Source organism: Ammospiza nelsoni, chromosome Z, assembly GCF_027579445.1.
Source record: "Ammospiza nelsoni isolate bAmmNel1 chromosome Z, bAmmNel1.pri, whole genome shotgun sequence".
NCBI classification, from domain to species: domain Eukaryota; kingdom Metazoa; phylum Chordata; class Aves; order Passeriformes; family Passerellidae; genus Ammospiza; species Ammospiza nelsoni.
Genome location: NC_080669.1, coordinates 33,025,979 through 33,041,291, shown reverse-complemented (window position 1 = coordinate 33,041,291; position 15,313 = coordinate 33,025,979). Strand labels below are relative to the sequence as shown.

The 15,313-nt window shown below is 38.8% G+C and overlaps 1 protein-coding gene across 2 annotated transcripts in view; it reads right to left on the bottom strand.

Annotated features, from left to right (window-relative positions):
- Positions 1-3,336: 3,336 nt before the first annotated feature.
- FRMD3 (FERM domain containing 3) overlaps positions 3,337-15,313 on the bottom strand; it is a 131,871-nt gene continuing 119,894 nt past the window's right edge. For both annotated transcript variants that reach the window (XM_059492448.1, XM_059492449.1), the window contains exons 13-14: positions 14,959-15,080; positions 3,337-6,776 (exon numbers count right to left, since the gene is read on the bottom strand). In XM_059492448.1, the coding sequence (XP_059348431.1) occupies positions 6,181-6,776; positions 14,959-15,080 (718 nt within the window). In that variant the 3' untranslated portion in view covers positions 3,337-6,180. The remainder of the gene's footprint in view (positions 6,777-14,958; positions 15,081-15,313) is intronic.

The following is a 15,313-nucleotide window of genomic DNA, read 5'->3' as shown; positions in this document are numbered from 1 at the left end:
AGAAAATACTTTAAAATGTATTTAGAACTAGGCTTTTCAGAAGACACTATAGGCAGTAGAGCTTTTCATTATGAATTTGACATAAGATATATAGTATTACAAATGAGAGGCTTTTCATGTTGTTTTTTCTACAGCTTTTTCTAGAAATAGATGCCCTATTCAGTCATATTTAATCATTCTTCTATCATAGAATACTGTATAATTATATACTTATTGTACATTTAAATATATATTTAAATCTTTGTATTTAATTAAATAGATTCAAAGAATATACTTAATTATTCTTCAAAGAAATGAGACCTATTTCACCTGGACTTTTAGTCAATTTAAACCAATGATGACAAAACTAGCAATTAGTAGGTAATATTTTTTTGTCATGACACTGATGAAGATGCTAGTGGGCCACTTTGCTTCTCCAAAGTATCTGCCATCTCGTGAACTCAACAAATATTTCTTCAGAGAAAATAAAAGTAAGCTAATATGGGAAAGGTCAGAATTGAATAAATAGAAAAGGTAATTTTTCAAGTACTTGTTGAATTTTTATTTTTATAAAAATGTTTTAGTTCTCCATCACTATACGATGCTGAAGTAGAAATTACTGCCTTATTGTTCTTCAATGTAACACACAAGCACTGAGCTGTGGCTGGTTATAGCAGCTGATGTGTGTGATGAGCTGTGCCACAGCTATAAATTCATAATGCCCTTAAGCATTACAGGCACGAATAATGCCCATGTTTTCTGGGAGTGAGCTATGAGACCTGTGGGCAAGCTGTGAACCTTTGTAAAACAGGATCTCTGCAGGGAGCTCATCTGGCTGACATCAATCACCTGCCCTAAGAGAAAGAAACCCCAAGCAAGACAGCTTCTGTTATAGTTTGGGCCTGGCAAAGCCAGAGCCCCCATGAGTATACCTCCTCCCTGAGGTCTGCTGTGAGATGTGACCAGGAAATAAGCAAAGCAGGCTCCAACCTTAACATAAAGAAAAGTTTATTAACTAAACTACACACACAATTACTAAACTACACACACAAAAAAAAAAAAAAGAAAACACAAGGAGAATGAAAACTACACAGAAACACTTCCACCTCCTCCTCCAGATCCCCAGTACAATTCATCTCCCAAAATTATCCACACTCGGTCTGGCACCACCCTTTAGAAAATCAAATCTTCAGCTCATGAAGAGTAGACGGAGTCCTTCCTTGTACCACGGACTTCTTGTCACAATTAGCACCGCCCGGAGTCCTGCTATCTCGTGACATCTCCTTTCCATGCCAAGGTGCTCTCACCACCAGGCATGGGATGGGGCAGAGGCCTGCTTTCAGGGTGGGCCTTTTAAGGATGCCTTGCCTCGTCTCGTTCCAAGCAGGTTTGTCCCCCCCCATTTCTTCTATACCCCCTGGGGCCGAGGGGTCTCAACACCAAACTCTCCTGGCTCCGAGCCTCCGCTTCCCCCTGCAATGCAGCCTCTGTATCACCAGGAAACAGTCCATGGATATACAACAAGAGTCCAGCAAAATTGCCACTCCATCTTCCTCCATTCCTTCAACATCTCTCTTTCTCTCTGCCAGACCCCCTTACTGGCCTGTTTCTTCCTTCATCTTCCACTCTTATCCCTTTCCTAGGAAAGGTAATGTTCCGTGAAGTTCTCACTATCCACAAGAGTTAAAAGCTCTCCCAGGCGGCTGGGCTGCTCGCTGCCCCCCCCCTTCTCCTCCCAGCCGTGCTGCCGGCACATGATATCAAGTTTCAAGGTAACAGCACAGGCTGCATTCTCTCTCCGTCTCCAAAAAGGTGGGGGGGGGGGGGGGGGGGGGAGGGGGGAAATAAACAGGTCGCTCGATGCTCCCCCACCCTTCCACCGGGTCCGGGCCAAGAGCCCTGCTTTTAACTCCTTGGGTTTGTGGTCTCAAGAGGCGGATACAATACCCCACTGGTCAAACCAGGTGCTCATCTTAAAATCCGAACACCCATTGGTAACCACAGCAAAAACAACATATCCCAGATGTCCCATTTCCGGTCAAACCACGACAGCTTCTAAATGTCACAGCAGCTCCCTCAGATTGCTGAGGATAAAGCTGATGAGGGAATCACCTTTGTAAAGGTGCAGAATGAAAGACGTAACACTTTGGCGTCAGCTTTTAGTATGGTATTTAACAGCTGTGACAGCTGAAGTCTTCACAGAGTGTCCCAGGCATATGTCTTTTTCCATATAAAATGACAGTTTAAGGAAATCCACAGTAAATCCATGCAAACAGAAGAGATAATTACTCCTTTGGGATTTAAACACAACTAAAGCCTACACAACCAAACAAAATATTAAGAAGTGTACCTTGACTTCCAGGTGAAGTTTCTTGCCTTCTAGTTCTTGCGATCTCCAGTTTGGTCCACGCAGCTGTTGTCAAGGACCTACAGCAAGTATTAGCGCCAAAAATGCAACCTGATTTCTTTAAATGCACCTCTGGCATGACATTTCAGTGAAATGTAGTTTTAGAGAAGTATGTGTGATTATTCAGAAAGAAGTTATGGCAAGTGCTGAGTTTCTACCCAAAGTAAAAATACTTTGTTTTACAAATGCTAGTTTCATAAATTATGGTAGGACTTCAGAATACAAACAATGTTGAGGAGGATATATTTTATTCTTATGTTAAAGCAGGAAAGCAACCTCTTTTGAAGGCTGTATTACAACCTGCATCCTTTTAACTGAATTAATAGGTCTACCTGTACTATATAGTACTGTTTTTTTTACGTTTCAAATTGCCAGAATTTATTTAGATTTTGGCACTTTCTGTACTGTACAGTAATGTCTTCATCTAAATGTTTTATGTGCTCAGGAAGTAGCTTCTGTTTCTCTTAGCTCCCCAGAATTATAACAAATTGCTTCATTGCAGACTGTATATTTCTTACCAAATACTTTTGCTCTGTCAGAGCACCAAACCAACTAAATGTAAGAAAGCACCGCTTTTTCTACATAACACTCTAGCTAGACCTGCCTCTACAAATCACAGCCATGTGTCCACTACCATGGCCTGACTGTAAACCAGCCTCTCAGTTTTCATTCAGTGTGCAGCAATTGTATCTCAGTACTCTGACTCACTCTTATGTGGTTACCAGACAAACCAACAGTCTCTTGGTAAATGAGCCTGAAACCATGTTAATAACATCCTATTTTAAAGTACTTTTTAGTGTCTCACCAGCTGATGAATGAAGAAAATCATATTGAAAACATTGTAAAAGTAATGAGAAATCTCTACTATATTATATTCCATGTACTTCATGTCAAAAAGTATCATTTATAGAAAATCTTTCCCCATACAAACTGTCATAACTACAGAAAGCTTTTCTCCAGTGTAATTTTATTAGGGATTTCTGCCATCATATCAACATACAAAACAATCAGGATGTTGACATATAGAAATGTGAAATTCACTGTACAAAGATAAGGCTCAAGTTACAGGTATATTTTCCCCTTACACTCCATGAAATAAAACCATTTTTAATACTTCCCAGAGTTGTGTTTATAAATGTTGGACAAACCACAAAATAGATTTCAAGTACATAACATTTTACAATATAATCCAAGCACAGACAGAAATACACAATATTGTACCTATAGACACTCCACAGTCCAAGTCTGTCATCTTTACCAGTAAAAAGCTGCTACACTCTCTTAATGTGCCCAACCACATCCTTCTGTGTATGACATGGTCCTGGCCTTTAAGTTATAACACTTTCATGACTTTTAGTTAAATTACTTTGATAGACCAGGGAATATCAGGAAGGAAAGGTGAGAATATTAAAATGCCAGATGTGAATGTATGCACGTGGTTAGTAAATGCAAGCTCATGTGCACACACACTTGCATCTAACCCTGCACAAAACTCCACTGCACTGCTCAATTTTTGAGATTATGTTCTGATGCAACTGAGCTATTTTCTGACAAGAGTTAAATCAAGCATTGCAATACTACTACTTCTGGGGTGCACAGGGACAAGTCTATCGTAACCAATTTTTTTTTTTTTAAGTGACTCTCAGACTTTCTAGGAGGTTGTATGGAACCATGTCTTCACAGTCCATCAGGATGTCTGCTCTCACAGCCTTCACCACTGAAAACACCTTTTCTGACCCCTATATTTAGAAACAATGCAAATGAATAATTTCAAGTTAAGATCAAATGTCTACATTAGTTCACTCTCCATTTCTATTAGACTGAATGATTATTACCTTGTGGGAAAGGATCATTTAGCTGCAAGTAGCACAGGAAGAAATAGACATTAAATAACTAATCATTAATGATTCTTCTGGGACACAGATTATAAAGGACAAACAAAGACAATAAAAAACACAGTTTTTTAATTTAGCCTTTGTTGGAGGGGAGATGAAGAGTAATCCAAAAGTTTTCAGCTGAGGAAAGGAACTCCTAAGCCCTGTAACTGTTCTGTCTTTTAAAAACTGGAGAAGATTAGAAGGGAAGGAAAAATCCTCTATGAAAATTGCCATTTTAAAACTAGACACTTGCAAAGGCTTACAAGAGAAAACCAAGCAAAAGAGATTCCCTGTAACTGAAACTAATGGAATTTATTTAGTAGGAATTAGACGTGGTTGCAATGTGTAAAATGCACATCTAATAAAATAGCCTCAAATATGTTTCCGATTCATAAATGTCTAAGCAGGAGAAAGAGTCTGAAGCCAAAATTCAAGTACTTTAATTTAAATATGAAACAAGGCTGCACTAAGATTGTGGGAGAGGAGGGATAAAAACTTTCTTGTCTTAGATACAACCTCTGTGGTATATTTGAGGGTCTTCAAATGCTCTCAGCATTGACAAGATTTTACATACGTATGTTCTCTAAGCTATATTGGAATACTTTTAGATATACAAATCCATGTTACACAAAACAGCATTAGATCTTGTAACTGGGCTCATAATAACAAGGAATGAGGGTGAGTATGGTGCTATATGTGAAAGGAAGTATATTACTATGCACAGAAAATATGTTGTCTTAGAGATTAGTCATAAAGGGCATCAAGCATGAAGATTCATCTCTTAAAGTGTTTAAGCCTTTAAGTGTGAGCCAGTAGATTATTTTGACATCAACTGTACAGCCTAATGCTTTGCTTTTTAAAAGAAGTATGAAAAATTTATTCCTTTTTCATCTTTTTATCTTCTTTATGATTTTAAAAAGTAGCTTGCTCACCTACTGATTTATTTTTGCATCCTTTTTTTCTTTTTTCTTTTTTTTTCTTTTTTTTTTTTTTTTGCTACTTATTATTATTGTCTTCCGTTATGTACAATAATCTACATTTAGACTGAAGACTCAATCTTTCTCTAAACGTACTTGGACTATCTTGTAAGGACTTTCTACAGAACTGATAAAGTGGAAGACAACCTGACAGATAAGAAGAAGGATCATTTCAGTTCTGCCCACTTCCCCAAGCTTTAGAACTGTGCCTTTCAGAAATTCTTTTGCATACTTGCTGTCATTTCACCTTGCCCAGGCAGCCCCTACAGAACTTGAGTGAACTTTCTGTTTCCCAAACACAGTCCTTTTGTGTAGAGCTACATTAAATTCATTCTCCAGCCATAGTTTAAAAACAAAGAATTGGTAAAACACTAAAAACACCCTGCATGCCCCTCTACATTATTCTTACCAATGTGTACATTTAAATAACATCATAAGTTGTCTTTTACTAAAAATTTACCAAAATATCTTAAACACATAAAAATATAAAAAACAAACAAACAGAAAAACAAACAAAACCCAAAAACCCAGCATAAACATTGCTTGTATAGGCATTGGTTAGAAGAGATTGTTTCACTAAGGAGTATATTCAAAAAGGTTTTCTTTCAATATCATCAGTTTTAGTGTCATGATTGAAAGGTTAAGGACAATGAAATTTATTGTGACCCTATCTTATATAATGTAATAAATGAGATAGAAGTCTGAAATGTAATTAAATAAAGCTTCTTTTTGGTTATTGAGAGGTGACTGTATAAGCTGGTAACTAAAATGGCAATTTAAGTATGTAAAGGGAACTTAAGAACCTGACAAGTCTGTAATGAAAACACTAAATGAGGATATGAAGGCAGCTGCCAACAGATGGGCCCAGGGGCATTATCGAAAGCTGTCACTAACTGAAATTTTGAATATAGCCCTTAGTTGTACTATATTAATGTAAAATTTAAAAACTGCCCAGAATGTCACGAATGAAGTTTATTTTGCAAGCCATCCACTGCCTAAGGGGGCAGTAATATTCAATATGAAACTGCTGAAACTCCGGCGTCTGGCGGATTTCATGAAGGAAAGAGATTTGAAGGTCCGACTCCAAGAGCACAAGGAAAAGGGGGAACACAAACAACAATAGTCCAAGGCCTACAAGAAAAAGTCTGGAGAAACTCTTCACAAAAGCGTTCACCTCTATGTTGCCCATCAGAAAGTCATAGCTCCACCTGAGGGCTCTCCGAGCTTCTTTCAGTTCTTCCTCCTCTGCAATTAAAAATGCATTTTCATCTGCTTCAAGTTCCTCAAATGAATCGGTATCATCTTTCTCATTCTCTGCTCTTGGGCAGGTATCAAAGAGCATGTCAATCTCATCATCAACCGGTGTGGGCAGCAAGCTGGCACTTGGATTGTATACCAGCTCTGAGATGGTTAAGGGTTCCTCTTTCATCTTCTCTTCCTGTTCAATGGCAAAATCAACATCCTTCCCAGTATCCTTTACTGGAGAGCTTGAAGTCACAGGTACTGAAATCTCCTCTTCCTTTGGCAGCTGGATACCTGAAGAAATGAGATGAAAAAATAATACTAAATTTCTCACAGCCTGGGGGCAAAAGTCAGCCTTCCAGGAGTATAAAATAGATGTATGGAAAGAATATTCTGCAATAATTTTGTGTATTAAAACCAGACTGTACATAATTATCAAAAACTGGAAAAGCTTTTTGAAGAGGGCAGTATCTTTACAATGCTGCAGTACATCAGATCTGCTTAAGAGGGTCTGATGTAGCTACCAATGATAACAGTGTAGCGCAAAGCAGAAAAGACAGCACCAAACACTGTGATTGCTCCAAGCCAGGAGCATGAACAGCTGAATAAGACATGACATTATTTTGGTCCTCGGCTGTGAACATGAACGTGCAAGAAGTCTGACATAAAAGTTGTCAGCTGCTAGTACTTCTACAGGGGCCAAAACCAGCAGCTGAGGATTAGCAAAATGAAGGGCAGCTCTAGCTCAGCCATTCTTAGGAAGCTGCAGTTGCTGGAAGTACAGCACCTCAGAAGAATGTAGACTCTGCTTATTAAAAAATTCAGTTCACACGTTGTCTGTTGGCTGGATATCCTGCACAGGGCTTTGCTTACCAGAAACACAATTACACACCTATAACGGCCTTTAATACTGGAGAAAGAAACAAGAGTGAACATACATTCATTTTAAAGAGACAAATGGAAAATTAGATATGGTCCAGAAAGTACAGTGCTAGGAACATTTCATACACACATGCAAACAAAAAAGGCCAGCCAGGCTGCAATTAGGAGAAATCCTTCCTGTCCTTTTTACTTTTTCCTCTAGAAATATCATGTATCCTTTGCTTATTTTCCATGTAGACAAAATTCATCTGCACTATGAATAGAATGACCTTTCAGAGGGAAGGAGAAGGTGATTTTGTCATGTGAGCAAAGTGCAGGAATGTCACCAAGAAAATGTAGAAAAATGAGACAGACTTTAGAATGGCATTGCATTTAAATATTTCCCTACACAGGATCTATATCAAGCAGGATTTGCATCACAGCCAGACCTCCTGCCCTCAGAAACAGAAGGTCACAGATTTGTACCATACCCACATCCCATGCTTATAAAAGACACCTGTTATAGCTTTTCAAGGAGAGTTAATCAATGACAGTTTATAGTAACTCTTTTTTAGGCAGTGACCTGACTTTCCTGCCGGCCATTACTGCTTGCTTTAGTCTAGTGGGAACTTCCAGAAGGGAGCAAAGCCCTGTCCCAGCTGCCAGTTCATATCAGTTGGATGTTTTGTGGCATTACAGCTCGCCTCCCAGCTGTGTTGTGTCATGGTGCCCAATGTCACAGCTAGTACAGACACTGGAGGCCACTGCTCTGCTCTCCACATAAAGAGCACACAAAGCACAGAGGCAGAAGCAGAGCAGAGCTTACTGCATGGTGGGCATTCTGGGATGCCTGTTTTCCATTTCCCCTTGGCCTGGAAGGAGTTCAATCCAGAGTTGTTGATCCCCTGCCAGAAAGAGGATTAAGCAGCAACGGGACTGAAGGAAGCATCAGGGAGAGAAGTGTGTATTGTGGGAGCGGGAATGAGAAGGCAAGGTACATCTGTCGGCAGCTCAGAGACAGAAGGAGCTGCTGATGGGACTGCAGTGGCTCAGTGCCCAGCCCCACGCCAAGGCCAGTGAGGCTGGAAAGTGCCAAGTACTGATGTGAAAGTTTAGCACCCAAGCAAAAGGGCAAGTGGGACATTTCAGCATTCCCACTCAGCTTTGGGTGACCCCTCCCAGCACGAGTCAGCACTGTTCTGAACAACATTTGTTCTGAAGGTGTTGCAATGGGGCTCTCCCAAGGAGTTGTGTGCCATTTTAGGAGTCCTGCACTAGCTACCTCCTGTGCTTTGGTGCTATATGCTGGTGTATATATATATATATATATATGTACATTGTTTTGCATGTTCACTTCAAAAGAAATAGCAATACTGTTCAAAATGAACAGTACTACAAATTCAAGGTGTTTAAGAACTAATGTAGTCCCAGCATACAAACCTCTTATTGCTGTCATTATATTAAACCAAGATGTCTTGCATCTATTTGAAACCAGTATTTAACCTCTGAGATGTAAAAGTACAAAACACACATCAATAATAATGCTTTTTCAATTTTGCTACTATGTTTCAATCAAGGGAGTTAGGTGTATTCTGATAGATTCTGCTGTCTTCACTGAGTGGTGAACTCAGGAAACAAAGACAACCAGTCGCTGCTGCTACTCAAAGACAAATCACTGCAAGAAGCAGTTTCTCATGTAGCTACTGCACTCACTGCTTTCTAAATTTCAGATATCAAAAGAGTAACAATATTCTAATCTTTGCCAGAACACTTTCAGTTAATTCTTTGATTAAAAACTAATCTGCTGAAATGAAGATTCAATGCAAAGATTTAACATAGGTTAGTAAAAACTGAAACAATTCAACCTATACATCAAAGCCCATACATCAAAGCCCATTCAAGCCCATACATCAAAAATTATCAGTACTACAGAAAGCATGGAAAAACAAATTTTAAAATGTCCTATGACATTACGGAAATGGACATATTTAGTGAAGGGGATCTTTAGCAAAGTCATTTCCTAAAAAAAACACCCCTTTGCCGTTCATAGCAATACTGAATGCTTTTTGTTTCTTGGGTTGCACTCTTCCCGTGTGTAGTGAAAAAGGGAGATAAATCAGACTGCCCAAGTTCTACCTTCCTCCACCAGCCTTAGAACTATTATTCAGTCAATGAAATTATTCAGTATCAAGAAAAATAAACCAGATAAAGTTACAAAATGGAAAACTCAACTATTGCATTCAGCTCATATTTAAAATCTACTATGTTCTAGCTTAACAACTATTTCATTTTGGCATAAATTGCTATAGTTTCAAAGTGTTTCTCCCAACCTCAGTCACAGAAAAATACAAAGGTAAAATTCCAGTCCCTCATTTGTTACCAATTAACAAATAAATCTACAAATTTCTGTAAGTTAATAAATAAATTTATGGTTTTTTCTCATTCATTCTCCATTTGCCACTTCATTCTTGTCAGTAAATTGTCCTTATTCTCTGCTGTAAATGTCATTTACAGTACAGTTCCTTTCCAAGAAACAACTATTAACTTAAACTGGGGTAAGAGGGTTTAAAAAAGAGGATTGAGTAAAATAAATTTAAATTTACCAGCCCTTCTGGCTGTGATCTTGGAGCCATGCCGCAGTAAACGAATGCACACTTCCTTGTTGCAGTGGTTAACCATCCGCAAATGAATGCTTCTCTTGGTCTGGATTTTTACAAGACATTTCACCATGTTGACTATTAATTCCTCTTCTCAAAGTCTTGTAAAAGCTCTAGCCATACCAGCTTTGACCTTTTATTAAGTTCCCACCGAGTTTCAAGAGACTAACACACAGGTTGCTCTCAATGAATCAAATGACAAGCTTCTAACATGGCCAACAAAAATATCCCAGCAGGGAACAGAACCAGAGGTTATTTTTAAACATTTCCAAATGCCTCATAATGTACAATACAAACTTTCACAGCACCCATCTCAGTTAGCAGTTGCTAGCATAACAGCTGAACCACACACAGAGGCATAAAAATATCTAAGGCACCAAAACATAGTGCAGTTAAAAAAGAGGCCAGCATCCATAATCCCATTATTTTTCTAAAATGCTTTAATATGCCAGTAATGTCAGTTCCCCATCACTGCCTGGAAATTATTTGTGAAACATGTAAATACAATGGAAAAATCCCATGCTGTGCTCACAAATCTTACCCACAAAGCAAACCAGTGAGACCAAAATACATTAATTTCTAGCCTAGAATAAGAACCTGACCTACCCATGTAAAAGAAGAACAGAAAATTTCTAGGACTGGGAAAAAAAATTCTCTCTTTATGTATGAGCTCCAGCTCCTGCTTGAGGACAGTTGTTGGACAGATTCTCCTTGGACAGAAAGAATTGTTGTTTCAGAAGGCTGGGCACTTCCCTGTTCCTGCCCAGCAGAGATATACACGTTCCCAAAAATGCATGATGCACCTATGCTGGCTGCTGATAACTTGCTCCAGCTGGGAGCTGGAAGGCAACCATATGCATAACATCACACTATCCTAGTGGGAAAGAAACTCTTTCCTGGTACACCAAAGCCACAGAGAAGAGACAAACTGCAAGGAGTGTACTGGTGGGGATGTAGTCTCTCACTCCCCAGAGAACTCACCTGTAATGTTTATGACATTGTACTACCCGAATCCTCAGTATCTGTTCTCTTTGTACCGAAAAATCAGTGATGTGTATGCAAATATGTGGGAAAGAGAGCGGCCGGGGAGGGAGTCCTGCAAATGTCTATTTTACACCCAGCTGTTTCTCTCGTAAAAGACATCTGCTTCAATTAAGCTTTTTGGAAAGCATTTTTATGATGGCTCTTTTTTCTTACACAGCCTTTTTTCTTACACAGTATAGTACAAATATCCAGCAAAGGTCCTGTTTTCTTCCTCTGCCAGAGCAAAGATTTCTCTCTTCCTTTCCTTCTCTGCAAACACTTTTTTGTGGGTGTGAGGAAAGATCAAGTACCCGTTTGCTTCCTATCTCCATTTTTTCATCCCTTCAAAAATAAGATTCTGTCTTCTTTTCTCATTTTTATTCTCATAACTGTCATAAGAGCCAAAACAGGATCATTAAATCCTAACTAAAAGAGGTTAACTCTTCATTGTATATGCAGCTACAAAAACTGGAAAGCATGAATTTTTACAAAAATCTAACCACCAATGTCTTCAATACATAAAGGAAGGCCTATACAAGGATTCAAGTGTCAGCCAGACAAGGTTGTGAAAGATTTCCAACATTTGACACATTTCCAAATGCCTCATAACATTGCAAACTTCCACAACATCCATCTGAGCTAGCAGTTGCTAGCATAACAGCTGAACCACACAGAATTATAAAAATATCCAAGGCGTCAAATCTTAGTGCAAGGAGAAAAAAGGCCAGTGTATTCCTACATACTGATGTTGAGAAGTAAAATCTATTGTTTATGTTTCATGTGACCATGCTTATGCAAAAGAGAAATGACTGTGTTAGTTTCAAATTGTTCCCCATAATTTTATCTACACATAAGTAAGGGAGAAATCTTAAAATCTTACAACTGACTCAGAAACTCTGAGTCTATATTAATTCTCTATATTAACTCTCTATATTAACTCTCAGCAAGAGACTATCTAAAAAAATTTTAAATAGTTATAGCTACAAAAGCGCCACACAACTCTCCTCTACAACCAAATTTTACACAGCCAAGCACCCACACAGAGACGGACAGTTAGACTGATGGTAGCAGATGTGTGCTCACTCCTGCTCATAGAATCATTTAGGTTGGAAAGACCATCAAGTCTGTTAACCAGCACTGCTGTGTTCACCACTAAGCCATGTCCCCAGGCACCATACCCACACACCTTTTGAATGCTTCCATGGAGGTTGTTGGTTCAACCATGTCCCTGGACAGTCTGTCCCAATATCTGACCATCCTTTTGGTAAGGAAATTTTTCTTATATCCAAACTATACCTTCTCAGGCGTAATGTGAGGCCACTTTCTCTTGTCTATTATTTATTACCTGGGAGACAAGACTAATCCCCACCTGGCTGCACACTCCTTTCAGGGAGTTGTAGAGACTGGTAAGGTCACCCCAAGCCTCCTCAAGACTAAACAACCCCAGGTCCCCCAAGTGCTCTTCACAGGACTTGGGCTCCAGATCCTTCACTCACACCAGTGCCCTTCTCTGGACATTCCCCAGCCTCTCAATGGCATTCTTGCAATGACAGACCCAGAACTGAACTGAGAATTTGAGGTGCAGCCTCACCAGCACTGAGCATAGCTCAGTTCTTGCTCCATGTGTAGCTGAACACATTATGTTTCTTGCAGTCCTGCTATACAGATTCTGTGGCTGCCTTCTTTTACTGTCTGATTTTGGACAGACTACTGCCTTTGCAGATGCAAGTCCATTGTCTCCAGATTTTCTAGCACCAGATGCTATCACAGCTTCACCTTTTTGAGTAGACTATTTTTTTAATAAGGCAATACCATACCTCTCCAGTCACAGGATATTAATGTAGTTTCAACAAAGTAGTGAAAGTTTCATTTTGGTCACCTGATATTTTTGTGCTGAGATTTCATGCATGAATTATTCATCTGATAACACTGACTTTTTTGCCTTTTGAACAACAAAATGAAAGTATGCTTCACTGTGCTGAGACATATACAGAGATACCAAGGCTATTTCATGTCTGTAGCACACTAAAAGCAGTCTCCCAAGGTAGTTGTGTCAGTCTCAGGGCTGTATGCCTCCCCGCTCCCCACCTCCTGCTCATGCCCTTACCCCAACACAGGACCTTGGCTGACTCTCTTGATGATCCAGTCAATAGTTGAGTCAGGCAATAATAGGAGACTGCACAGTTAAGGGGTTTTTGTTTGGTTTTGGGTTTTTTGTTTTAATTTGGTTTGCGGTTGTTACTGGGTTTAGTTTGGTTTTGTTGTTTTGAATTTATTTTATTTACTTTTTATTTGGTTGGGTTTGGGGTTTTTTGGTTCATTTTTTTGTTTATTTTTGGGATTCTTTTATGGGTTTTTTTGTTTTCTTGGTTTTGGTTGTTTTTTTTTTTTTTTGGTTGTTGGTTTATTTTTTAACTCCTTCTCTTAGTTCACACTGTTGTGATTAGTGCTGATGCAAGGGAGAAGGTGGGAACCCACAGAAGTGGATATTGGGAAGAGAGCCAGCATCACTGTCGAAGAGCTTTGAGATCAGTTCAAGCTGCAATTTGATAATATTGCCAAGTTTTATGCAGGAAAAGCCTGTAAAAGTCTAAATACTGTTAACTTAGCATCTGGTGATATTTAACATATAAAGTATGCAGTTAAATACCACCAGCAAATATGTCTATTAGCTCATCATAGTAACAACAATCTGTCTGACTGAAAGGAAATGTAATTTTCAAACTTACGTAACACAAACATTTAAAACAAGCACTGTCGGGTGAGCACTTAGCAAGAAGTCACCAGTTTCCAAAAATGGATTTCATTGCCTCGAGTTGTAAGTGTGGTTACAGGATACAGAGCAAGCTGTTGTTGCTCTGCAGTCGTGACAACTGCCCAGAGGAAGCACAGCCATGGTACTTGGCTGCTAGAAGGCAAATTCTCAGTTAAAACTAACAGCTGCTACTACTAATTGTAATAAAGTACGAACACAGACAAGGTAATTCACCCTGTACTTGCTACATTCAGTGTCCAAACTCTGAAGAATGAACAAAACATGTTCATACAACTCCTATAAAATAAAATTAAGACATACTACCATGAAAAGGAAGATACTCACTCAGATTTTTCTGGTTTTCATTGACTAGAACAAAGCAACAGCAAATATTGTATTTCCCAACCTCTGAAACAATTACCTCACTACATCTCAAGCAAGAATTAGTGTCAGATTTTGTTTGGTTGGCTTCCTTTTTATTAGGACAAAGGCAATTATCCCTATTTAAGCTGGCAATGGTGTTCATGTCATTGTTTGTAGTGACTGTGTCTCAAAAAGAAAGTTGTTCAATGTGATATTAAAAATATCAAGAAATAAAGAAATGCATGCAAAACATTGTTATACCGAATAAATTCAGACTTATCTTCCAATCATGTCCCATTTTGTCAAAGAAGATAAATTAAAGATCTTTCCCAGCTGATCTGCAAATAATGTCTTTTTTTTTTTTTTTTTTGCTAAGGAAATTAAATTGGCAGACTAAAGCAGAAAGAAGGAAATATGAAAGTAAAGAGAATCAAGAAAAGCAAAATATCCAGCAGTAAACAGCCAGTTTTCACTCCTGAATGACTGCTGACACTATTCAGAAAAAGGTGCCATCTTGAGACTATTTATTTTCTAAGATCCTTTTGCCTGACAGTTTAAAAGATTTTTTGAAACAGAAATCAAATAGTAGTAACTTTCCTCACCATATATCTCTCATGTCATTATATTCCTTCATCCTATTCCCTAGTCCTAATGCACTGCCTCTTGAGATAGTTATCATTACTGGGTATGACATACGGAGGTTTAATGATTAGGAATAATGAAAATTATTATATTTTTCCATATCCCTGAGTCAGGATCACATCTTGTCCCATATGCTTTGTAATAAATATCAGCGGGAATTGGGTAAGTGACTCACCTTCATCTGAAGGAACCTCTTCCTCCTCACAGGGAGAAGGAAGGAGAGGCTGCAGAGGTTCCATGTTGATTATGAGTTGCTTGTTCAAGGATGGAGAGCTGCGACTCTGGGTGATGCTCGTTCTAAAAGAATGGAGAAAACAGGGGCAGTTTGCTTACTGGAAATAGCTGCAGTCCAATAGGTCTCATCTCAGAATCATTTTGCATAAATTACTAGGCCTTGAGCTGTTGTAATAAGCTCTACACATTGAATGCTGTTTTCAGCTGTGTTGTGTTGCACCCTCCACAGGTGTAAACATTTCAACATCTGAAGTGTGAGAGAAGTTTTGTCCAGATCTAGCTCCTTTACACTGCCT